Here is a 26,538-nt window from a genome sequence, read left to right as displayed (position 1 = left end):
TTTTGATTTTTTTTATCCCACTCCCACTACTGTATTATGGCAGCGGGTCCATCTGGGACCCACAGGATCCCAGTCCTGCTGCAGGGCTCTACTGAAAACTTGTTATGCTTTGAGAGGTAGAAAGACCATCAGGGATTTAAAAACCATCATCAAGCCATCATTTGCTCATAAGCCAAATTGCTCCTGTGGAGGAAGTTGCTCTATTAGGGCAAGTCACGCAAATACATGCAGGAGTGATCTTGCTCACGAGCACAGTCCCAGTGAAGTCATTAGGACTTCATCCATCAGTAAACTATTTACATGTGTTTGCAGGATTGGACCCTTAAATTACAGGTAAAAAAAATCTATGTCTGTTTAATTTGAAAACACAAAAACAACTTAACCAGAATACTGGGGCATTCCTATTGCAAATAAATACAGATATTCTATTTTCATATAAATTTCCTTTCCATTATGACCAAAACATGGCTTTTCTTCAGTATATAGGAAGAAAACACTGTTCCTAGAACTGAGTATTTCTGAAATTCAGTACAATGAACTAACATTCATGCAACTTTACATTTTATGCCACACACATTTTTATTTTGGGGATGGGTCAGGAAAAGAGGGGGATGTAAATAGAATAGGACAAGCCTTTTTAATGTCAGGAGTATAGCAAGTTGTATCCAAATGATTACATTTAATACATTGGAAAGACTAACCATGGTGACAAGGGTACAATTGCTGAATATACACACAAAACATGAGAATTGCCTCAATACAGAAGTTGTCTTTTTGATTACTACATTTGCTATATGAAACTTATCGAACTCCATTGTTTCATTTTTCACTTATGCCTTACTGAGTGAATTAAGTCAGAAATTATTTTTTTAAACGTCAGCACTCTGTAGTACACATTTAAAGAGGTAAAAATACAAATGACTTCACATGAAATAGCTTTTTCCTATCCAGAAGCTTTACTTTTGTTGAGTTTAGATTCCATTGCTATCACAGCTTAAAGGAGAATACACACAAACAGCAACCCAAACTATCTTCACTTATGTCAATGCAACACATTGTATACTATTAGCTTTTGTTGACAGTTAAAGGAGGGAACTACCTGCAGAACTGGATGTGATCCTGGGTGTAAACTGAATGTGTGCCAGACACATAAACCAGGCAAACATCCTTTGAAGAATAAGCCCTTAAGGTCACTCTGTTTTTAAAACAGAAACTGTGGCCAATTAAGGCATCGCTATACTGACGCAACACAAGACTTAGTTCAGAGATCAAAAATGTAGCTACAATGTGGGTATTTGTCTTATGAAGGTTCACAGATACTACATCTACAATAATTGCTTTAAAGACACGGTATTCTGCCTAAGTGTACAACGCCATTTTCCTTTACAACCAGCCTTCAGCATAGCTAGTGAAGTGTGATACTCCAAGGTAAGCATTTTACAAATCCTAAATTCAGGACAGCTTCTCTAAAAGTGTAATTTGAGATAGCCAAGTGAACACCTTAATAAACCACTGATTCCTGCATGTTAGTCCTTTCACTGATGGAAACTAGAAAGTTTATAATATATAAACTACTTAAATTAGTTGTTCTCTCCTTTTCTTCTCAAGGCAGTCCAAATTATTAGCTTGTATCAAAAAGTCTGATGTCAGAATTTTACAGCAGTTTTTAAATTTCTAAATGTAAAGGGAATTAGCCATGTTGAACACTGCCATTTTATTTTAAAATGGTGCAAAGAGCTGGCTACTCCCAGATACATTTTGAACACATTCAATATTACACACATGTGCACACATACACACTTGCACTACTAAATCATAATAAACTTAGTTTAAGGCTTTAAAAAGCTCTGAAAACAAAAAAAAAATTTACTTCAAGCTTAGTTGTAAGCAAATATTGTAGTTTCAAAAGCGTTAACATATGTGAACTATACTCCCAACGTACTTATTTTGTAGGTTTTTTTAAAAAGTTGAAGGTTACCTTCCAAAAACAAAGTTCACCCAGTACAAAATATTGCAGTTTGTCCCAGTATCTTGTATTAAAGGTCTCCTGATACTTCATCTTCATGCGACTGAAAACACTTGCATAAGAGTTTGGCTTATTACAAGCCACACAGTGGCTGACAGACTGATTAAACCTGTGCTTTTACTATTCAATACAGTAAAAGCTGAGTAAACCATTTTGAAACAGATGTTAGCACTCACAGAACTGTGTTTATGCAAGACATCTCTAGAAGTCAATGTAAAAGTTATAGCCCCTTGGTAGCACTAACAAAGTGAATTAGATCAGCAGGAAAAAAAAAAAAGGTATTGATAACATTCACTGGCATACATGTAGCTTTTGGGCTAGGAGGAAAAGAACATGGCAAAATATGGTTTTATATGGAGAGAGGGAGAAAGACAAATATCTGAGAAATTGTGTAAACAATCCACCCAGTACAGAACTGGAGTTAAGTGAGATGGCTAATAAGAGCAGACTAGCTTAGTACAGCTTGGAATGTGTGTATCAAATCATTTCTTCAAACAGTATCTATCTGTACTGTTGACAAACGCATACCATCCATAGTTATTCACACCACAATTACAAAAGAGTTATGAGAACACTCAGGATGTTATCGCCCTCTTGTATGATCAAAATTATAGCTGTAAGTTACTTGCCAAAAATTAGTAAGTTGGAAACACCTAGCCTGCAAATTAAAAATGATACCACCTGTCAAACATGCTGGAGGACTTTTCAAAACACGTGTAGCACATCACTTTCCTGACATAGCTTATGCACGTGTAACTTGTATTGACAGTCTGCCAGAAATAAATGAATTTAACAACAGGTAAGGTAGCAGGGGTGTACCCCCCCAAGAAGAGACATCTAGATAGACTGGAATCTTTCTTGGAAATGGGAGTTACGCAGGGTGAAAGACTGATCCATGCACTTTTGTCCCTGCTGTGTTGTTCCTAGAAATATTCCTCCTCTTCATCAAAAAAGCCATTTTCCAAAGCATATGTGCAGTCTGCATTAGATACAGCTTGGCATGCCCCTTTGTATTCTTGTATTGATTCATAAAGAGAGTATAGTTGACATAGCAATGACATATCCAGCTGCCGAAGGCCAACCTATTGGGGGGAAAAAAATAAAGACACGTTGGTATTTCAAATGTGATTCGATTGCAATATGGTGGCACTTGCACACTTTCCCCCACAGCTACTCAGGTTCAGAGGATGAGTTGTGTGTCACTTTGAAAGAAAGGCCATATCCACCCCACTGAATAAGCCAGATGAAACAGCTGTGGAGAAAGCGGTGTTCCATGGTATAAAATGTGGCAAAACGTTCCTCATGATTCAGTCATGTTACCATGCCCTGTTTACTGGGCAAAAAGCTGTGCAATCCGAGGCCGGTGTGCTGCAATGTAAGAGAACTCAAACACTTTGTACGCCCTGTGATGCCCAAGATAGATTTACAGGTGCGACCACATCTGTCCCATTTACTCATCTTCCTTACACAGACTGTGTGCAAGATGCTATTCTATTTCAGAAATCCAGGTCCAATGAGGTTAGAGTGTAACTAAAAAGTTATCAAATCTGTATAACCCAGGGAGCATAAAGATCAAGCTACTGAGTGCCCACATCAAAGCATTCTAGAAATTTGCAGGACTGGAAGCTATGGTGTATACCTTTATCCCACTGTTCAGGAGATTGTAGCTATTAGTTGCCTTCAAGTAGCCTGCTGGACTGTGTTACATTGATTTGTTTGCCCCGACACAGGGCTACAACATAAGTCAGCTGCCTCATGTCCCAACTTCTTGAGTCCAGGACTAAGGGTAAAATTTTCAAAAGCATTTAAGTGGTTTAGGAGTTGAAGTTCCATTTTAAACAAGTGATTTATGTACTTTTGAAAATTTTACCCTAGACAACCTGGACAGATTAGACTTGAGCAGTGGGAAGAGCTGACCTTTCTCCATGTAGCGAGGGCACCAGAATTACATGAATCCGTGTGTGGGCAAGCATACACACGCCCCTGTAGGTACAAAGCAGGCAGAGACCAGAGGGGAGAAAAACAGAGCTAGCCATTTAATATGAAAGAATTTCCTCACTCTAGCATTGAAGGGCCAATATACCTTTAAGAGTATTCAACTGACCAAAGGAAATGCTCAAACCAAACATCTCCTTTATTTGAGATATGTTAAAAATGCTGCACAGCTAAAACTTAAGTGAACTGCCATACGTACCAATTTCTGAGAACAAAAATTAGTTTGACACATAGTGCCTAATCAGGGTTAGTCCCAGGGAAGAAATTTACCATAACCAACAATTGGAGAAAGGGAAAAAATATTTATTATTTTTATTATTTGTACTGTGGTAGCACATAGAGGCCCAAATCAGAAATCAAGACCACACTAAACAAAAAGACAATGCCTGCCCCAGAGATCTTAGGATTCAAATACCTGAAGAGAGGACAGGTAGATACAACACATGGGTAAACAAGATAAAAGCAACACACACTTAGCTTTTTGTTCGGGGTCCTCCATTTCTGAGGTGAAGGAAGGGATACATTAATGTCCCACAAACTGCCTCCCTCTAGTTAAAGAAAGCTGGACATCAGTTGTCAAGTTAGATGTCACTAGACCACTGCCACAACTCCCTCATAACCCTCACATCTGTTGTTTTTCTTTCCATCTTCATGATTTCCTCTAGCTGTTTCCTCCTCCTCCTCTCCCCAGTGCTGTCCATGTGCTGCTACCCCAGCACCAAACTTTTCTCCCATCAAAAAGTGAAGCAGGATCAGGAGCACATCATTTGCTCTCTCTCCTCTGTTTCTCTCAGCCTTGGCAAAGCAGCACTAATGCAACTCCCCTCCAGGGAATGAGCGTGACAGAGAAAAGAAAAATGGGATACCCGTGGCTGAATTTAAACCCCTACTCCGCTCAAATCACAGGATAAGATCATATTCAGCCTTGAAAGGGCTAATGAATATTTAGCAGCCCAGGCAAAGTCTACATCCTTAAAATGGCAACTAGCGATCAAAACAAATTACTCACCCCAAGCAAGCATGCGAGCAGCATGTTGTACTACTGACATGTACACACACACATACAGAGGAAAGGTTAGGCAATCTTACCTCAGAGGTGAATAGTATCTACAAATATTTAAAGGGCATCAATATTGAGGTTAAGAATTGTTCAGGGAAGAATAATTAGAGGTAGTGAGTTGAAGTTGAGCAAGGAAACCTTTAGGCTGGAGAACAGAAAAAGATTCTAGACACTCAGGTCTGTGTCTTATTGGAAGTAATGGAGTTCTTACCAATGGAACAAGGGTTTCAGCTAAACACATTTGGGAACATTCTGTGAAGACAAATTCTGCACTAGCTGGGAAATGGACTAGAATAGACATCCTAATAATTATTGTTTTTCACTGTTTGTTTTGTTCAACAAGGTAAAGGCAGGTTCAATTTTAATGTAGTACAATCTGATATAATCAGTATCTTATTTTCAAGTTATGGCTCAGACCCAGACACTCAGCATCTTTCATGTTCAGTAGAACCTATGTGCAGAGACAAGGCCAGTATGTAGTCCTTGATTTTGTGCTATATTTTCTAGAACCACTATAGACAGAGAGAACGTCTTAAACACAAAGGGCTAATATGTCTTTACTAATATGTACTAACAATTGCTAATATCTTGTTTTTCTGTATTTGTTCCATATCTCAGACAAACAAAGGAAACAGATCTATCAAGAAAGATAAAAATACAGTCTCTGGCTCTTGGCATGTTGCTAATAAGACTACTGGTACTGCATTTTTTCAGACTTTAGCAAATTGATCTTGTATGGTGAAAAAGTTCGCTCACTCAAAGTGTTCACAGTAGACACCGCAAAAGGCATAGTACAAGTTGTCACTGTACCTACTCCTTACACGAATGACAGTTCAGAGAGGGTTCCCTCCCCCGCAAAAGACAAAAACCTTACTCCTTTCTAAATCTACTACTGTCCCCTTCAAAATCAATGCAGAGAACTTCATTTGGGTACGGAGGGAAGAATGCTGGTACATATTCCCCCCCCCCCCCCCATATTGACATTAGAATCTTATCACAAGCTGTTTTCTACTGTTTAAGCATCAAAAACATGCTCAATATTATTTTAATTTAGTATAATGTAAAAAAATTAAGTTTGCAGTATATTAGTTATATTATAGTACTACCTGTCCAAGAGAAAATAGGTGACCTATTACTAAAACGTTAGAGACTCCTGCATTTGTCTGTTAACAACGGCACCTAAACTGGAGATCTGTTCTAGTGGGTAAAATATTTAGTCCTCAAAAGATTTATTTAACCAGATTATCACTAAGGATATTTTATCTATAGCATCAAAGAGATATTCTAATTTAAGCCATTTGATGTGCATTTCTCACTTGTTTTTCCATCCAAAGACATTCAAATTTCTAACACTTCCTGAAATCAGTGACGATACATATTATGAAAAACTGAGATTTTTTTTCCTGTTGCCCTTTAGAACATTGCTGAAACAGAGTTTGCAGTCCATAGAGATACACTGCATCTGACAACCACCTAAAAATGATTGCTCGATGTCAATGCAAATTGATATCTCTAACATGAAATTGAAGACACTAATAAAACTGTCTAGTTGTTGAAACACTTTTGTTGTGACAGAATAAGATTTTAGCATTTAAAATGTCTTCTTAGTATATTGAGGAGGAGCATTCTACAGGCTGGCAGCAACACCTTATCAGACAAAACAAACACAACACTGATTGTAGGATAAGTATAAAATTAAAGGTTTCAGAGTACCAGCCATGTTAGTCTGTATCAGCAAAAAGAACAGGAGTACTTGTGGCACCTTAGAGACTAACAAATTTATTAGAGCATATGCTTTCGTGGGCTACAGCTCACTTCACCGGTTGCATAGAATGGAACATATAGTAAGAATATATATTTATACACACACAGAGAAGTTGTATGTGTGTGTATATATATACACACACATACATATACATACACACACACAGAGAAGTTGTATGTATATACAACTTCCAACTTCTCTGTACGTGTGTGTGTGTGTGTGTGTGTATATATATATATATATATTCTTACTATACGTTCCATTCTATGCAACCGATGAAGTGGGCTGTAGCCCACAAAAGCTTACGCTCTAATAAATTTGTTAGTCTCTAAGGTGCCACAAGTACTCCTGTTCTTTTTATAAAGTTAAAGTTTTTTATAAAGTAGTATTACTTGTAGTGTAGAAAGGATGTATGGTTCCAAAATAACTAAAGACCTGCAGTAACAAGACAAAGAAAAACTGTCTTAAAAGAAACAAGCTCAAATCTTCCCACTGTTCTGCTGGTAAACAAAGAGTGGGGGGAGAAGAGAAGAAAGGAAAGGCCTTGGGAAGAGAGGACGCTGTAAACCTTTTTTGGATTAAGACTGGAAATAAAAGCAAATTGTCTCAAATTGATTTTTAGCTGAAGTCAGTAATTTGGCAATGACATCACTTGTTTGTCAAAAAGGTATAAACTCTTAAAGGATTCATTGCTAATTCTTGCTGGGCCACATTAGAACTGACCAATATGGGTCTAAGCACCCCTGGGTTCAGCCCGTTTGTAAGTATCTTGATCAAATGCTTATAAGTGGTTTGTTACTGTTTGGATGTAGTAAATTGCTTATTAGTTAGGCTTTTTAGGCATGTTTAGAGCAATTGTATAAATACTATTTGGCCTTTGGATTTAATAAAGGAATTTATGATAAAGTTCATGTTTGGTGGTTTCCCACATCAATATTAATAATATTAATAATTTCAAATATTAATAATTCTAACACTGGTGCAACTCTGTTTAAACCAATGATCAGTCATGGATTTTGCCCTGTCTACAGCCCTTTGCAAAGCAGCAAGAGCTCATAACACTCTTAACATAACCCATTCTCAGAGAAGAAAGTCATATTAAGAATATGTATACTCAGCACTTGGGAGCATGCTTCCCAGCTCCAGTAGACAGATGTGAGCTAACTCCGCTCAAGCTATCACACTAAAAATATCAGCATAGCCAGGGTAGCATGGATGGGGCTTGGCCTAGCCACCCAAATACAAATCCACCCAGATGCTCCAGGGAACATACTCAGGCAGCTAGCCCAAGCCATCACCCATACTACCCCCAGTGATGATGCTATTGTTAGCAAGGCAGCTTGAGCAGGCTTAGTACACCTCTATCCGCTACATAAACAGATTTCCCCCTACTGAAACAGCACAAGAAACTTTTATCATTCAAATACTCAAAGACAATTTTTTTTTAAGCCTTGATCACTGTATCAAGCATTTTCAAAAATAAATCTTACTTAACTGGAGGAGAAAAGAATTTCAGCAAGAGTGTTTCCTAAATCAACTTTAAGCACAGGAAAAAAAAAGTATTTTAAAAATATTAATATTTTCAATAGAGCAGGAGGAAGGAGAGGGGCACGTAAAGGGGCCTAAACTGGAAAAAAAAGACTGAACTAGGGGTGTATTTTATCTGTAGCTAAAGGAAGCCTAGTAATTTCTTTGGCTTGGTGGGTCATTTTCATTCAGGCAAAAGTATATTAACCCTTTAATTGTGATACACCACAAAAAGCATACTTTCCTCACAATCCCTTGGTCTGTCCTAGGGATGGAGATGTTAAATATTTACAGCCTTAATTTATCCCACAAAGTAACTATTATGGGTGTTCATAACTTTTTTTTAGTATTACTATTATGCCTCTGTAAAAACTACTTAAGTTGCTTGATTTACACTTTACTTATGCTACTTGGAGAGCACACGGTAATATTTTCAGAAGACTATCAGTGATTTAGAAGCCGACCTCTCATTTTCAAAACTGATCTGGGTACTTTAGCCACCACGAGCCTTAAAAGCTTGAGCTGCTTGGGCCCTGTTGAACAGCTTCGCTGTAATTCCTATTTTTCGTGCTATGGCTTTTAAAACACCATCTATGCGGGGAGGGGGAGAGGGAAGGGGCGAGGATGACTCTGGACCTGGCCGCCCCCGAGCAGGGGAAGGGTCTGATCCAACCAGCAGTTGTGCCGGCCAGAGGTGCTGGAACTTGTATCGGGGGCGCTGAGAGCCATCGAAGCATCAAAGCCCGGCTATGATGGAAACCACTTCCATCCGGGGGTGCGGCAACAACCCATGGTCTCCGCTCTCAAATCTCATCCCCAAACCTTCCCCCTAGTGCGAGCCTCAGACCAGGCGCTCCCCCATCCCTGCCTCCTTCGTGCAAACAAACTCCGGCCCCACCCCAACACGGCCGCGGCTAGACCAGCGGGGCGCCTCGCTCGCAGTTCCGAGAGTGGCGCTTTCTAGCCGGCGGCTCGTGGTTTCCTTCCCCAGCGGGCCGGCTCCAGCCAGGGCGGCAGCTGCGTGGGGCGCCGGGTGTCACGGGGCAGCGCCGCGCTGCCGGCTCCCCCGGGGGGCGCCCGCGGCCCTGCGCTGGGGGACAAGCCCCTGCAGCCCTGACCCCCGCCACCACTCACCATCTCTTTGCGGAGCAGGGCCAGCGCCGCGTCCAGGTTGGGCGGCCGGGGGGAGCCTCGGCCGACGCCGCTCGCCCGCCCCCGGCTCAGCTCGTCCTGGATGCGGGATTTCTGCGCGTAGAGCCGCTCCAGGTCCCGCCAGCGCCCGCCGCCGCCGCCCGAGGAGGAGTTCAGCAGCCCGCTCAGGCTCTTGGGCAGCGGCGGCAGCCCCGATTCCCCGCCACTTCCCGGCCCGCTCATGCTGCCGCTGCCGAGGAGGAGCCGCCGCCCCCTTTGGTTCCGAGCGGCTCCCAGTCCCAGCGCCGGAGCCCGCCCCTGCGGCCCGGCCCCGCCTCCGGGCTGGAGCGGGGAGTCAGACGGACAGAGGCGGGGTGCCTGCGACCAGAGAGGAAAGGGGGCGGGGGGTGATCGGGGGAACCGTGGGAGGAGAAGGGGGCTGGGGCGGGTGGGAGGAAGCTCCGCCTGGGAGCAAGTTTAGCCGCCGGGCAGTTAGCAGCGCCCGGCCCACCCCCTCCTTTTGCTGCACGGGGTGCCAACACAACGCACGTTTGCTGCACTGACGTTGAAAGGCCTCCCCGGCTACCTGAGAGCTCAGTTCTCCCTGGCCAGCGATTCCTTCCCGCACAGCTCCACTCCACTGGGCCTGTGCAGCTTCCCAGCGATGAGGAGGCCCAGGAGCGCACGGGTAAGGGACAGAACCCGCGAGGGGAGCTGGGCCTAGGGGTGACCAGGCATCCCAGTAATATCGGGACAAAGACAATAGGGGCTTTGTCTTATATATGCACCTATCCCTCTCCCTTCCTCCGAACAAAAAAAAGTGTCCTGATTTTTCACATTTGTTATCTGGTCACCCTGCTCTGGGCCTCATCCCAGCAAAGATAAGAATGACCTGGCACCTCACTGTATTTAGGACTGGATGCAAAACTTTAACTTAGCTTTTCTACAATAGGTTTTTCTTTCACACTACACCCATATTGACACACAAGACACGTACAAGTCTATACATTAATCAAACTGTTTCCCCTATAGGTGGGAGAATAGTGAGACTGCTTTTGTGATTTTTTTTTAAATCCTTGTGAGACCTCGGCTCATAAGGCAATGGGGCCTTTATAAAGATCTAGATTTACATAATTGGGGGTTTTTGTGTGTGTGAATGGGAAGAAAGTGATACGGGTATATGTGAGTGAGAAGAAGGGTAGGGTATGAGAGCAGAAAGGAGTATGTGACATAGGTGTGAGATAGAAGAAAGGAGTCTGAGTGTGTATAAAGAAAAAGGAGTATTTGTGGCACCTTAGAGACTAACACATTTTTTTGAGCATAAGCTTTCATGAGCTACAGCTCACTTCATTGGATGCATGTAGCTCACAAAAGCTTATGCTCAAATAAATATGTTAGTCTCTAAGGTGCCACAAGTCCTTCTTTTCTTTTTGCGAATACAGACTAACATGGCTGCTACTCTGAAACATGAATGTGTATAAGGGAGACGGTGGCATAGAGTGGAGACAGCAAAAGGGATGTAGAAATGAAAATGAGCTGCCTGGTCCGTCTAGCCCAGTATCCGGTCTTCCGACAGTGGCCAATGCCGGTGCCCCAGAGGGAATGAACAGAACAGGAATCATCAAGTGATCCATCCCCTGTCATCCATTCCCAGCTTCTGGTAAACAGAAGCTAGGAACACCATCCCTGCCTATCCTGGCTAATAGCCATTGGTGGAACTATCCTCTATGAATTTCTCTATTTCTCTTTTGAACCCTTTTATAGTCTTGGCCTTCACAACATCCCCTGGCTACCAGTTCCTGCGTGTTTTGTGAAGAAATACTTCTTTTTATTTGTTTTAAATCTGCTGCCTATTAATTTCATTTGGTGACCCCTAGTTCTTGTGTTATGAGAAGGAGTAAATAACACTTCCTTATTTACTTTCTCCACGCTAGTCATGATTTTATAGACCTCTATCATATCCCCCCCCTTAGTCGTCTCTTTTCCAAGCTGAAAAGTTCCAGTCTTATTAATCTCTCTCCTCATATGGAAGTTGTTCCACACCCCTAATTGTTTTTGTTGCCCTTTTTTGTACCTTTACAAATTCCAATATATCTCTTTTAAGACTGGGCAACCACATCTGCACATAGTATTCAATAGTAGACATACCATGGATTTATATAGCGGCAATATGATATTTTCTGTCTTAGGTTTGGATGAGATTTTTGGTTGTCTTAGGCAGTCTGAGAATAGGATTTTTTTTCTAGCCCGGGGGTTGTTCTTAAGGACAAAATAGATTGTGGACGGGTATGGCTAGTATCGTCAAAATATTTTGCATCCTTGGTCAAATGAAGTGACAACACACACAAGAGACTATTAAAAGCTATACAAGTCTTAGGAACTGAGAAAGAGAAGGGCTAAATTCTGCCTCTTTGAAAATGTGTAGCATTATCTTGTTTGTCTGATCTGTAAGTCTGTACAACTGCCATGCATCTCACTTAAAAGAAAATTTCCATTTCCATTTGGAATGTCACAAAATGTATCAAAATATCCAATGGTAAAATTTGATATTCTTATCCAATGTTTAATTTGTAGGGATTGAAACTAGAGAAATCCCAAAACACTTAATACCTTCCGAGCCAAATAATGTATAGCTGCTCTGTATATCTTCCTGGAATATCCTTGCCCATTTGTTGCATATATTGTGACCACTATTTACCTCAGTCTCCAGCTTGGAGGTTTTTGCGTGGATTCCTCTCTCACAGACATCAGTGGTTTTAATCCATCAGTTTAGGCTACCCCATAAAAAATTGCTACCACAAAAAGCTTGTTAAACCTGTATACTTCTATCCTGGGTAGCAAACTTTTAGGAGTGAGAGTTACTCATCAGAATTTGCTGCCTGTTATGCCAGAACTAGTGATGATAGCAAATTGTGACAAGTTAATGACATCCATCAGATTTATTACCAGGACCACAGGCTCTTATTTTCTCCAAACAGCAACAAAAGAAAAACATGAACCAACTATAATGTTTCCTCATTCTTTAAGTCTACACCCATGCATGCGCACACAAACACACTCAATCACTCTATATCTTGGATCTCCATAGTCTCTGTCACTCTCTAGAAAAAACAGAGCTTTGAAGTTCTTCTTTTGATACTCATAGAGTTCTTTGTGCTAAGCAACAGAGCTGAGAGACTGAAAAATAAAAAAATCAAGGAAGGGTACAAAACTGGAGTTGTCAGAACACATTGCCACTGCAGATCCAGAGTCTTGGGAGCATGCAGTTTAGCGGTACAATCCTCGGAACCACTTAGAAGACAATGATCATTGGGACTGCGTGTACGCCAATTCATACCTGTTTATCTGATGCAAGGTTATAGATTATTGCACCACCAGTTCTCAATGTCTTTCCACCAATTGACAGGAATGAAATCACTACATATGTAGATGGACACATAAGAAACATATGGATGAACCACTTCACCATTCACTGAAATGCAGCCACTTATACTATAGAACTCTGTGGCTGTTTAAGAGCACACAGTACCACTGCACAACAGTCTAGAACAACAGGGTAATATATTACTAATAACATTTGAGTTCTGCATCCTAACGGCATTTCATATCTTATGCATCAGGATGTAAACTAATTAGCTAAGGAGTCAAGAAGGAATTTCTTTCCTCCCCGAATATGCATTGTGTAATTGGCTAGGTACTTTACTAAGGGGCTCTGCACCTTCTGTGGCATCAAATCTGGCAGGCTATAGCAAGAGGCAGGATACTGGCCTTGATGGACCTTCTACAGATTTTGGTATGTTGGATTCTCTATAACAGGGTAGCTCATTGTAACCATGCAGAGAAATTTAAGGAGACAGTATGTACTTTTACAAAATTGGCATTTGTCCAGGACATCAGTGCTATTATTACTACTCCTGCAAAAGTTACTTTATGATCTAGAATGACACAAATGGTCAGGACCTTGCTTGTATGTCTCATTTGCAAACGTTCAGTATTACAGTAGCCCCCCATACCATGCTATGACATTGGTTCAGCAGGAAGGTTGCCATCTGCTGAATCACCAACATCACTCACAGCAACAACCGTAGATTGTCTTTCAATGTTTCCTGTTCAAGAACTGACCAGATCATTTCCTTCTTAGTGTGTAACTTAAGCCTCTAAGTGATTTCCCATTTTCCCCTGACGAAAGGTGGCATGAACTTCACCCAGTTTTCTTTCTGACTCGTATGGCTTTCACATGGTTTAAATATCATTGCTGTCTTTGACAATAGTTTAATTAAATCAGTTTAATACGGATTTTTTTACCAACCTATGTTTTCTATCTATGTGCTTCTTCAGAGATCAGTTATAAGCGGATTATAATGCAGATTATAGTCAAGAAGAGTTATCCTTTCCATTTGTCATGAGGCAACTTCATTCCTAACTAATTGTGAAAGATAAAATAGCTCACTAACACCACCAGGATAGTCTCTCAGGATAGCATTAGAGAACTGCTCTAAAGTACACTCTATTATCTAGTCTTTTTATAACTAATTTTTACAAAACACATAACTCATAGTGACCCCTACTGGGTCATCACTTCTCCTAACTTCAATCAACTACTTATCAACATAACATTCCTAACAATCTTAGTCTAATAAGCTTCCATAGCAAAGACACCCAAACTCAAGATCTCCATCCACTTAGTTTATTTCAGTCTCAGTTTTTGTCTTGACTCCTTTTTCCCCCTCTTCTCATTCTGATTAGCAGAAACTGCAATGCAGTTAGCATTTGACCTGGCCTCCAGAAGCTCTGCTTGTTCAAATTAACCCTTAACTATGTGGTGTTCTATTTTATTAATTCATGGTGGCTAAATGCACACAATATGATTGCAATTAGCTTGATCAGCTTCTGCGGTAACACACCCCTCCATTCCAGGAATGGAGTATAAAACAGTATAAAACAAAATACAAAGGAGGGCCTACACTTAATAGTTACCTTTCCTATCTAATAAAGTAGGTTCCCCTCTCCCCCCCAGATCAGTCTGAGGCAGAGTTGGCTGGCTTCCCAAAAGTCAGGATCCAATCTTTCATAAAACACTTCCCCTCAACAAGATGTCTCCTCAATGAATGAATGTAGAGTGTCTTTCTGCACCTTGGATCTACTGAATTAGTCTTTTGTCTTTACCGTATGATCCCACTGAGAGTTACCAAAAGCAACTACAGCATTTGCTCAAGAAACTTCCTGAAAAAGCACAAGATCAAATCCATACAGACACACCCCTGGAACCCCGACCTGGGATATTCTATCTACTACCCAAGATCCATAAACCTGGAAATCCTGGGCGCCCCATCATCTCAGGCATTGGCACCCTGACAGCAGGATTGTCTGGCTATGTAGACTCCCTCCTCAGGCCCTACGCTACCAGCACTCCCAGCTACCTTCGAGACACCACTGACTTCCTGAGGAAACTTCAATCCATCGGTGATCTTCCTGATAACACCATCCTGGCCACTATGGATGTAGAAGCCCTCTACACCAACATTCCACACAAAGATGGACTACAAGCCGTCAAGAACACTATCCCCGATAATGTCACGGCTAACCTGGTGGCTGAACTTTGTGACTTTGTCCTTACCCATAACTATTTTACATTTGGGGACAATGTATACCTTCAGATCAGCGGCACTGCTATGGGTACCCGCATGGCCCCACAGTATGCCAACATTTTTATGGCTGATTTAGAACAACGCTTCCTCAGCTCTCGTCCCCTAAAGCCCCTACTCTACATGCGCTATATTGATGACATCTTCATCATCTGGACCCATGGAAAAGAAGCCCTTGAGGAATTCCACCATGATTTCAACAATTTCCATCCCACCATCAACCTCAGCCTGGTCCAGTCCACACAAGAGATCCACTTCCTGGACACTACAGTGCTAATAAACAATGGTCACATAAACACCACCCTATACCGGAAACCTACTGACCGCTATTCCTACCTGCATGCCTCCAGCTTTCACCCTGACCACACCACACGATCCATCGTCTACAGCCAAGCTCTGTGATACAACCGCATTTGCTCCAACCCCTCAGACAGAGACAAACACCTACAAGATCTCTGTCAAGCTTTCTTACAACTACAATACCCACCTGCGGAAGTAAAGAAACAGATTGATAGAGCCAGAAGAGTTCCCAGAAGTTACCTACTACAGGACAGGCCTAACAAAGAAAATAACAGAACGCCACTAGCCGTCACCTTCAGCCCCCAACTAAAACCCCTCTAACGCATTATTAAGGATCTACAACCTATCCTAAAGGATGACCCAACACTCTCACAAATCTTGGGAGACAGGCCAGTCCTTGCCTACAGACAGCCCCGCAACCTGAAGCAAATACTCACCAACAACCACATACCACACAACAGAACCACTAACCCAGGAACTTATCCTTGCAACAAAGCCCGTTGCCAACTGTGCCCACATATCTATTCAGGGGACACCATCACAGGGCCTAATAACATCAGCCACACTATCAGAGGCTCGTTCACCTGCACATCCACCAATGTGATATATGCCATCATGTGCCAGCAATGCCCCTCTGCCATGTACATTGGTCAAACTGGACAGTCTCTACGTAAAAGAATAAATGGACACAAATCAGATGTCAAGAATTATAACATTCATAAACCAGTCGGAGAACACTTCAGTCTCTCTGGTCACGCAATCACAGACATGAAGGTCGCTATCTTAAAACAAAAAAACTTCAAATCCAGACTCCAGCGAGAAACTGCTGAATTGGAATTCATTTGCAAATTGGATACTATTAATTTAGGCTTAAATAGAGACTGGGAGTGGCTAAGTCATTATGCAAGGTAGCCTATTTCCCCTTGTTTTTTCCTACCCCCCTCCTCCAGATGTTCTGGTTTAACTTGGATTTAAACTTGGAGAGTGGTCAGTTTGGATGAGCTATTACCAGCAGGAGGGTGAGTTTGTGTGTGTATGGGGGTGGGGGGTGAGAAAACCTGGATTTGTGCTGGAAATGGTCCACCTTGATTATCATGCACATTGTAGGGCGAGTGGTCACTTTGGATGGGCTATCACCAGCAGGACAGTGAGTTTGTGTGTGTGTGGTTTTTGGGAGGGGGGTGAGGGGGTGAGAGAACCTGGATTTGTGCAGGAAATGGCCCAACTTGATTATCATGCACATTGTGTAGAGAGTTGTCACTTTGGATGGGCTATCACCAGCAGGAGAGTGAATTTGTGTGGGGGGGCGGAGGGTGAGAAAACCTGGATTTGTGCTGGAAATGGCCCAACTTGATGATCACTTTAGATAAGCTATTACCAGCAGGACAGTGGGGTGGGAGGAGGTATTGTTTCATATTCCCTGTGTGTATATAAAGTCTGCTGCAGTTTCCACGGTATGCATCCGATGAAGTGAGCTGTAGCTCACGAAAGCTCATGCTCAAATAAATTGGTTAGTCTCTAAGGTGCCACAAGTACTCCTTTTCTTTTGTCTTTATTCACAGACAGGACAATCCCCTGTCTGTTATAATGTTCCTTTTTATCTCTAAGTGGTTTAGATTGTTTGCAATTGCCATTGATGGTTTTCCATTGACTGCTCTGGAATGGAGCAAGGGTAGACAACTGCATTACATCACCATCTGACCAGGGCGGGATAACAACTCCCTCCCGCTTCAATGAGCCATTACTGAGAAATATGATTCTCAGGTGACTAACTTTATTCTATGACCATAAGGCATAGTTTTCAATATAGTTACATTATTCCTTAAATATTACCCTTACATACATCTTACAATGATTACAAGTATTGATAAGTTACAAGCTTTCAGTAGAAAACTCACATGCTACTCTTCATGGATAAATACCTGAAAGTGGTATATTAGGTGCAGTGAGTTTGTCAGCTCTGAGACAGGAGTTGCTTGTAAAGAACCATGAACCTTTTGCTTGTTGGCACCAATGGTGAGTCACATATTGGCTATCACGTTATTTTATGAAATTAAATCCAACTAAAACCATTCTTAATGTAGGCTAAATGCATCAACAGAGCCATGTTCCCTCTATGTCAAGTATGTTTGATGACAGTACTATTGACTCTTCAAGTATTAGGATCTAGGTATTGTGTTATCCTTCAGTTTATTAATGGACTTATTTCTTTGCTCTGTTACCAAAGATCATTTTTGCTAAATGAAAGCCATTTGGAACCTCTTTTGAATATTCTCATTTTATCTTCTAGGCATCCTGCACTTATATCTTTACTTCTATTTAACAAAAAAAATTTTACACTGGCTTACAGTACAGGTTCATATCAATTGTGAAGTTTGTCTATTGACTTTCAGGCTCTAAATGGCTCCACTCATGCAAAGTTAACCTATTTTTTTAAGTCTAAATTAGCTGTTTATCTACTCTGACCCAGTTGTAACATGATGATAATGGAAGCTGGAGTCTTCGGCAATTATGCCTCTCTGTTATGAATGTAATTCCTTTAATTATATAACACACTCAGGGCTAGATCCACAAAAGGACTTAGGTGCCTAACTGCCATTTTAGGCACTTAAGTCCAACATTTAGGTGCCCCTGAGGTCCTCAAATTTCCACTCACCTGCCACCTAATCCTGAAGGTGCCTAAAATGCCTGGGCACCTGAGTTTCCACTGTTAAAGTTGCCCTAAGCACCTACATTTCTGCCAGTCAGCATGTACACTGTTGTCTCAGTCTAGGCATAGTCGCCAGCACCATGGGTGCTCTGGGGCTGGAGCACTCACAGGAAAAAAATAGCTGATCAGCTCCTCCCCGCCAGTGTCTCCTGCCCACCGGTGGTCAGCTGTTCAGTGGCACGCAGGAGGCACTGGGGGGTGGTGGAGGAGTGTGGCAGGAAGAGGCAGAGGGAGGGTGGGGCATGCTTGGAAGGGGGCAGAAAGAGGCTGGGGGGGCAAAGTGGGGGTTGAGCACCTCTGGGGAAATCTGTAAGTCGGCGCCTCTGAGTCTAGGCATCAGGGCACATCTCATGCCCAAGGCCCAGTGGGATCCTCAGACGAGGCGTTCCCCACCTACCTTGCCAGCGGGACCTGCCCATTGGGCATTCTCAGAGCATGTCTAAACCCACACAAAACAGTTGGGGTTTTAACCTTTACACTCAGCCAGGTTCCAGTCCGCTCTTTGTCTGATGTGGAGCAGGACCTGGATACTCGACTCTCAGGAGAGGTGCCCTATCCACTGGATTATGATGTAGTCTGGTGTGAATCTCTCTCCATCTCTTGTGTTAACGCTGTTCTGCTGTGTATAAATTATTAAATGTGCATTGGGCCAGATAGAACATGTGAATGGGTCTATAGTCCAGTCATTAGGACACACATCTGAAAGGTAGGGAAGCCACGTTCAGCTCTACATCAGGCAGTGGGGGGAACTGATTCTCACATCTTGGGTGAGTGCTCTAACCACTGGGCTAAAGGTTATAAGGGAAGCCTCTTTTCCCTCCCACGTTTCTTGCAAAAAACAGGTTAGACACCCAACTCTAGGAGAGGGTTCACAGCTGAGAATCCCAAGCAAAGACAGGTGTCTCCCTCTGGCCCAGATTTTGGGAGCCTAACTGCCTGAGAAGTGCTGGGCTTAGGCCACACTCCTCGCCTTGGCATTTCCTATTGGCTAGTGTCAAGGTTCCTCCCCCACTCTGAACTCTAGGGTACAGATGTGGGGACCTGCATGAAAAACCTTCTAAGCTTATCTTTACCAGCTTAGGTCAAAACTTCCCCAAGGTACAAAATATTACCCCCGTTATCCTTGGACTGGCCGCTACCACCACCAAACTAATACTGGTTACTGGGGAGGAGCTGTTTGGACGCGTCCTTCCCCCCAAAATACTTCCCAAAACCTTGCACCCCACTTCCTGGACAAGGTTTGGTAAAAAGCCTCACCAATTTGCCTAGGTGACTACAGACCCAGACCCTTGGATCTTAAGAACAATGAACAATCCTCCCAACACTTGCACCCCCCCTTTCCTGGGAAATGTTGGATAAAAAGCCTCACCAATTTGCATAGGTGACCACAGACCCAAACCCTTGGATCTGAGAACAATGAAAAAGCATTCAGCGTTTTACAAGAAGACTTTTAATAAAAAATAGAAGTAAATAGAAATAAAGAAATCCCCCCTGTAAAATCAGGATGGTAGATATCTTACAGGGTAATTAGATTCAAAAACATAGAGAACCCCTCTAGGCAAAACCTTAAGTTACAAAAAAGATACACAGACAGAAATAGTTATTCTATTCAGCACAATTCTTTTCTCAGCCATTTAAAGAAATCATAATCTAACACATACCTAGCTAGATTACTTACTAAAAGTTCTAAGGCTCCATTCCTGGTCTATCCCTGGCAGAAACCAGCATACAGACAGACACAGACCCTTTGTTTCTCTCCCTCCTCCCAGCTTTTGAAAGTATCTTGTCTCCTCATTGGTCATTTTGGTCAGGTGCCAGCGAGGTTACCTTTAGCTTCTTAACCCTTTACAGGTGAGAGGAGCTTTCCCCTGGCCAGGAGGGATTTCAAAGGGGTTTACCCTTCCCTTTATATTTATGACACGCCCCCCAAATCTCAGCTAGGGTGAAACACTGGCTGGGATTTCTTCCTGGAGCTCTAGGAAAAACAGAGTTAATAAGACACATGCATCTCTAAATATACTACCAAGTACATAAAGACTAACAATATTTTCCACATCTCAAGGACAATTTTAACCAGTTGATTCTGGGAAACTTTCACGGGAGAGTGCATCAGCCACTTTGTTAGAAGCTCCTGAGATGTGTTGGATGTCGAAATCAAAATCTTGGAGAGCTAAACTCCACCGAAGAAGTTTTTTGTTAGTTTCTTTGACGGTGTGAAGCCACTTTAGTGCAGCATGGTCGGTTTGCAGGTGGAAGCGCCGTCCCCAAACATATGGGCGTAGCTTTTCCAGAGCGTAGACAATGGCATAACATTCTTTTTCAGTGACTGACCAGTTGCTTTCCCTCTCAGACAGTTTTTTGCTGAGAAACACTACAGGGTGGAATTCTTGATCAGGTCCTTTCTGCATTAAAACTGCTCCCACACCATGCTCGGATGCATCTGTGGTTACTAGGAACGGTTTGTCAAAGTCTGGGGCCCTTAGTACAGGGTCAGACATGAGTGTCGCTTTAAGCTTGTTAAAGGCCTTCTGACACTTTCCGGTCCACTGAACAGCATTTGGCTGTTTCTTTTTGGTTAGGTCTGTCAGTGGGGCAGCGATTTGGCTGTAGTGCGGTACAAATCGTCTGTAATAACCGGCCAAGCCTAAGAAGGATTGAACCTGTTTCTTTGACTTTGGGACAGGCCACTTTTGGATAGCATCCACTTTGGCCTGTAGGGGGCTGATAGTTCCTTGACCCACCTGGTGTCCAAGGTAAGTCACTCTGTTTAGGCCTATTTGACACTTCTTAGCCTTAACAGTTAGTCCTGCCTCCCTTATGCGCTCAAGGACTTTTTGTAGATGTTCCAGGTGGTCTGCCCAGGAATCCGAAAATATGGCCACATCGTCAAGGTAGGCGACTGCATATTCTCCTAATCCCGCTAGGAGACCATCTACAAGTCTTTGGAAAGTGGCGGGTGCATTTCGCAGCCCGAAAGGGAGTACATTAAATTCATACAGCCCGAGATGTGTGATGAAGGCTGACCTTTCCTTGGCAGATTCATCTAGCGGTACCTGCCAGTACCCCTTGGTTAAGTCCAAGGTAGAGATGAACTGGGCCCGTCCCAGTTTCTCTAATAGTTCATCAGTGCGTGGCATTGGATAGTTGTCTGGGCGAGTTACAGCATTTAGCTTACGGTAGTCCATGCAAAAACGTATTTCCCCATCTGGTTTGGGAACTAGAACCACTGGAGATGCCCATGCACTTTCAGAGGGGCGGATTACACCCATCTGTAACATATCCTGGATCTCCCGTTATATAGCAGTTTTAGCTTGCGGAGACACCCGGTAAGGGTGGACCCTAATTGGGTGAGCATTACCTGTGTCAATGGAGTGGTATGCCCGTTCAGTCAGTCCTGGGGTGGCTGAGAACGTTGGCGCGTAGCTAGTGCACAGCTCCTGGATCTGCTGTCGCTGCATACGCCCAAGGGTCATGGAGAGGTTCACCTCTTCCACACCACCAGCACATTTCCCTTCGTAATAGACACCTTCAGGCCACTCAGCGTCGTCTCCTCCCTGGGCTGTAAACTGACAAACCTTTAATTCTCTGGAATAAAAGGGCTTTAGAGAATTAATATGATACACCTTAGGCTTTCGGTTGGAGGTGGGGAATGCTATGAGATAATTAACAGCTCCCAGGCGCTCCTGGACCACGAATGGCCCTTCCCACGATGCTTCCATTTTATGGGCCTGGAGCGCCTTTAAGACCATGACCTGGTCTCCTACTTTGAAGGAACGCTCTCTGGCATGTTTATCATACCAGGCTTTTTGCTCTTTTTGAGCATCCTGTAAGTTTTCTCTAGCAAGGGCTAAAGAGGTTCGGAGGGTGTTTTGTAGGTTGGTTACAAAGTCCAGAATGTTAGTTCCTGGAGAAGGTGTAAATCCCTCCCATTGCTGCTTCACCAACTGCAATGGCCCCTTAACCTCACGGCCATATACAAGTTCAAATGGGGAAAACCCTAAACTGGGATGTGGTACAGCTCTGTAGGCAAAGAGCAACTGCTGCAATACTAGGTCCCAATCATTGGAGTGCTCATTTACGAATTTACGTATCATGGCCCCCAAAGTTCCATTAAACTTCTCCACCATGCCATTTGTTTGATGATGGTAAGGAGTGGCAACCAAGTGATTTACCCCATGAGCTTCCCAAAGGTTTTTCATAGTTCCTGCCAGGAAATTAGTCCCTGCATCTGTGAGGATGTCGGAGGGCCAACCTACCCTGGCAAAAATGTCTGCTAGTGCCTGGCACACACTTTTAGCCCTGGTGTTGCTTAGAGCTACTGCTTCCGGCCATCGGGTGGCAAAATCCATGAAAGTCAGTATGTACTGCTTTCCTCTGGGTGTCTTTTTCGGAAAAGGACCCAGAATATCCACAGCTACTCGCTGAAATGGAACTTCAATGATGGGGAGTGGCTGGAGAGGAGCTTTGACCTGGTCTTGGGGTTTTCCCACTCTTTGGCACACCTCACAAGACTGGACATAGGTAGAAACATCCTTGCCCATTCCCTCCCAGTGGAATGACCCCCCCAAACGGTCTTTGGTCCTGTTCACCCCAGCATGGCCACTAGGGTGATCATGGGCTAAGCTCAAGAGCTTGGCCCGGTATTTAGTTGGAACTACCAACTGTCTCTTAGGATGCCAGTCTTCCTGGTGTCCCCCAGAAAGAGTTTCCTTGTATAAAAGTCCTCTTTCTACAACAAACCTGGATCGATTAGAAGAGCTGAGAGGCGGTGGGTTGCTCCGTGCCGCCGTCCACGCTCTCTGGAGGCTTTCATCTGCTTCCTGTTCGGTCTGGAACTGTTCCCTTGATGCTGGAGACATCAGTTCCTCATTGGATTGGGGACATAGGCTTGGTCCCTCTGGAAGCGATATAGGGGATGGAGCTGTTTCTGTTGACTGTGAACCGCTCTCCGCTGGTGCACTATGTTGGGATTCAGGCTCCGGCTGAGCCTCTTGTGTAGGGTTATCGGCTGCTGCCAGTTCAGGTTCGGTGGGGCCCTCTGGTGTTGAGGTTGCAAGTACTGGATTCAGTGCTGGCACGGGGTCTGGTGTTGGTTGTTTGGCTGGTTCCGGTTCTGGGACTGGTTCCGTCTGGGTCTCTGGGACTGGATCCACTACTGCTGTTGCAGACATTGGCCTGGGGTCCGGGTCCATCACCTCTGACCGGGCCCTGATAGAAGTTTCCGGAACAGAGCTAGGCCCCACGGCTTGTTTAGCCTGGCTGCGGGTGACCGTTCCCACCCTCTTGGCCTGCTTCACGTGATTGGCCAAGTCTTCCCCCAACAGCATGGGGATGGGATAATCATCATAGACTGCAAAAGTCCACATTCCTGACCAGCCCTTGTACTGGACAGGCAACTTGGCTGTAGGCAAATTGAAAGAGTTGGACTTGAAGGGTTGAATCGTCACTTGGATCTCTGGGTTGATTAAATTGGGGTCCACTAAGGAAGCATGGATAGCTGACACTTGTGCTCCGGTGTCCCTCCACGCGGTGACCTTCTTCCCGCCCACACTCACAGTTTCCCTCTGCTCCAAGGGTATCTGGGAGGTATCTGGGCCTGTGGACCTCTGGTGTGATTCCGGTGCAATGAACTGTAATCTGTTGGGGTTCTTGGGGCAGTTGGCCTTTACATGCCCCAGCTCGTTACATTTAAAACATCGTCCAGCTGACGGGTCACCGGGGCGAGGTGGGTTGCTGGAGAACGGGGTGGTGGGACGATAAGGGGTCTGGAGGGTTCTTTGGGAGGTAGGTGGGGCTTTGGGCGGCCCCCGGTAATAGGGTGTGGTCTGGGGTGGTCCCTTCTGGTCTCCGCTCCAACTGCGACCAGTTTTCTTCTTCTCTGCCACCTCCACCCATCTGGCTCCAATCTCTCCTGCCTCGATTACAGTTTTGGGTTTCCCATCTAGGATGTATCTTTCTATTTCCTCAGGAACACCCTCTAAGAATTGTTCCATTTGCATTAGGAAGGGCAAATTTACTGGAGATTCAACACTTGCTCCTGATATCCAGGCATCCCAATGTTTCACAATGTGGTAGGCATGTCGGGTAAATGACATGTCTGGTTTCCACCTTAGGGCTCGGAACCTCCGACGAGACCGCTCAGGTGTTATCCCCATTCTGACTCTCGCCTTGGATTTAAACAGTTCATACTTGTTCATATGTTCTTTAGGCATTTCAGCTGCCACCTCAGCTAAGGGTCCACTGAGCTGCGGCCTCAGCTCTACCATGTATTGGTCAGTAGAGATGTTGTACCCAAGGCAGGCCCTTTCGAAGTTTTCTAAGAAGGTCTCAGTATCATCACCTGCCTTGTAGGTGGGGAACTTTCTGGGATGGGAAGTGGTACCTGGAGAAGGATTGCTAGGGTTTGTTGGTATGTTCTGCTGGGCCTTTATCCTCTCCATCTCCTCCACATGCTTCCTTGCCTCCATTTCCCTCTTGTGGGCAGCCTCCTGTACCTCCTTCTCCAGCCGCATGAGTTCTATCTGTCTTTCATGTTCCCTTTGTTTTTCCTCAGCCTGAAATTTGGCTAATTCCAGCTGTAGTCGAGCCGAGGATTTGGCCATTCTAACCTCTCTGTTTTTAACTAACTTTACACCCGAGGTTTAGAAATAAACAAACAAAACTTGGCTGTAAAATTTTGCTGTGCTGGAATAGAATACCTATTCTCTGATAGTGATTGTCAGCCTACAGAAAAAGACAATTCCCTTGTCTCTGCTCTGGGCCCAAATTAAAGCAAAAAACCTCCAACTACTTGGAAACCTGCTTACCCAGCCCAAAGAAAAAAAAATTTCTTTTCAAACCTGTGCTCCTTGTAAAACAAAAAAAAATCAAAATCCTAAAAAAAAACCCTGCCACTTTTGTCTCCAGGCAAATGGGTAGAGCACACACCCCCTATTTACTTTTAGGAAGAAAAGAAAAAAAAAACCTCTGGGTTGGAAGACTGTGAATTTCCCTGCAGGAGTTAAGTACCCTGCCTCCAGGCAAAGAAAACCTGCAATTCACAAGATAATCCCCTTTTGTCTCTGCTTGGCCACAAAGCAGAGAGAAACCAAGCTGCTTTCAGTTTCAAAGCTGCTTTCTGGACTTCCTAAAAATTCCTTTTTAAAATCTGTATTTCGAGTTCAAAAAATCTCAACTGGATCTCAAAATGATTTCAGGTTAATCCCACCACTGTGCCACCATGTCAAGGTTCCTCCCCCACTCTGAACTCTAGGGTACAGATGTGGGGACCTGCATGAAAAACCTCCTAAGCTTATCTTTACCAGCTTAGGTCAAAACTTCCCCAAGGTACAAAATATTACCCCCGTTATCCTTGGACTGGCCGCTACCACCACCAAACTAATACTGGTTACTGGGGAGGAGCTGTTTGGACGCATCCTTCCCCCCAAAATACTTCCCAAAACCTTGCACCCCACTTCCTGGACAAGGTTTGGTAAAAAGCCTCACCAATTTGCCTAGGTGACTACAGACCCAGACCCTTGGATCTTAAGAACAATGAACAATCCTTCCAACACTTGCACCCCCCGTTTCCTGGGAAATGTTGGATAAAAAGCCTCACCAATTTGCATAGGTGACCACAGACCCAAACCCTTGGATCTGAGAACAATGAAAAAGCATTCAGCGTTTTACAAGAAGACTTTTAATAAAAAATAGAAGTAAATAGAAATAAAGAAATCCCCCCTGTAAAATCAGGATGGTAGATATCTTACAGGGTAATTAGATTCAAAAACATAGAGAACCCCTCTAGGCAAAACCTTAAGTTACAAAAAAGATACACAGACAGAAATAGTTATTCTATTCAGCACAATTCTTTTCTCAGCCATTTAAAGAAATCATAATCTAACACATACCTAGCTAGATTACTTACTAAAAGTTCTAAGGCTCCATTCCTGGTCTATCCCTGGCAGAAACCAGCATACAGACAGACACAGACCCTTTGTTTCTCTCCCTCCTCCCAGCTTTTGAAAGTATCTTGTCTCCTCATTGGTCATTTTGGTCAGGTGCCAGCGAGGTTACCTTTAGCTTCTTAACCCTTTACAGGTGAGAGGAGCTTTCCCCTGGCCAGGAGGGATTTCAAAGGGGTTTACCCTTCCCTTTATATTTATGACAGCTAGTTTGGGCAATTCCCCACTCAGCCTGTTGGCTTCTGTAGATCACATTCTTAGGTGCCTAGATCTCCCCATGCATTGTTTAGGGCAGTGCTACTCAAAGTGGTGGTCCGCGGACCGGTGCTCGCCCGCGAGCCATCGGTTGCCGGTCTGCGTGCACATTGGGGAAAAAAAAATGCCAGTCCCGCACATCAGATAGCTTGAGAAGCGCTGATTTAGGGGACCTAACTCA

General features: G+C 43.7%; 1 protein-coding gene and 1 long non-coding RNA gene across 2 annotated transcripts in view; one reads left to right on the top strand and one right to left on the bottom strand.

Annotated features, from left to right (window-relative positions):
- Positions 1-571: 571 nt before the first annotated feature.
- FAM89A (family with sequence similarity 89 member A) lies at positions 572-9,858 on the bottom strand. Its single transcript, XM_073335249.1, has 2 exons — positions 9,508-9,858; positions 572-3,108 (listed from the first exon to the last, which is right to left on the bottom strand). Exons 1-2 carry the CDS (start codon positions 9,745-9,747, stop codon positions 2,950-2,952), a joined length of 399 nt encoding a protein of 132 aa, XP_073191350.1. The 5' UTR covers positions 9,748-9,858; the 3' UTR covers positions 572-2,949.
- Positions 9,859-9,961: 103 nt separating this feature from the next.
- The window catches only part of LOC140909223 (uncharacterized), a 40,290-nt gene continuing 23,713 nt past the window's right edge, over positions 9,962-26,538 (top strand). The window contains exon 1 of the long non-coding RNA XR_012158139.1: positions 9,962-10,192. This is a non-coding gene — a long non-coding RNA (uncharacterized lncRNA). The remainder of the gene's footprint in view (positions 10,193-26,538) is intronic.

Source organism: Lepidochelys kempii, chromosome 3 (assembly GCF_965140265.1).
Source record: "Lepidochelys kempii isolate rLepKem1 chromosome 3, rLepKem1.hap2, whole genome shotgun sequence".
Taxonomy (NCBI): domain Eukaryota; kingdom Metazoa; phylum Chordata; order Testudines; family Cheloniidae; genus Lepidochelys; species Lepidochelys kempii.
Note: the sequence above shows the minus strand (reverse complement) of the source record. Positions and strands in the feature narration are given on the sequence as shown.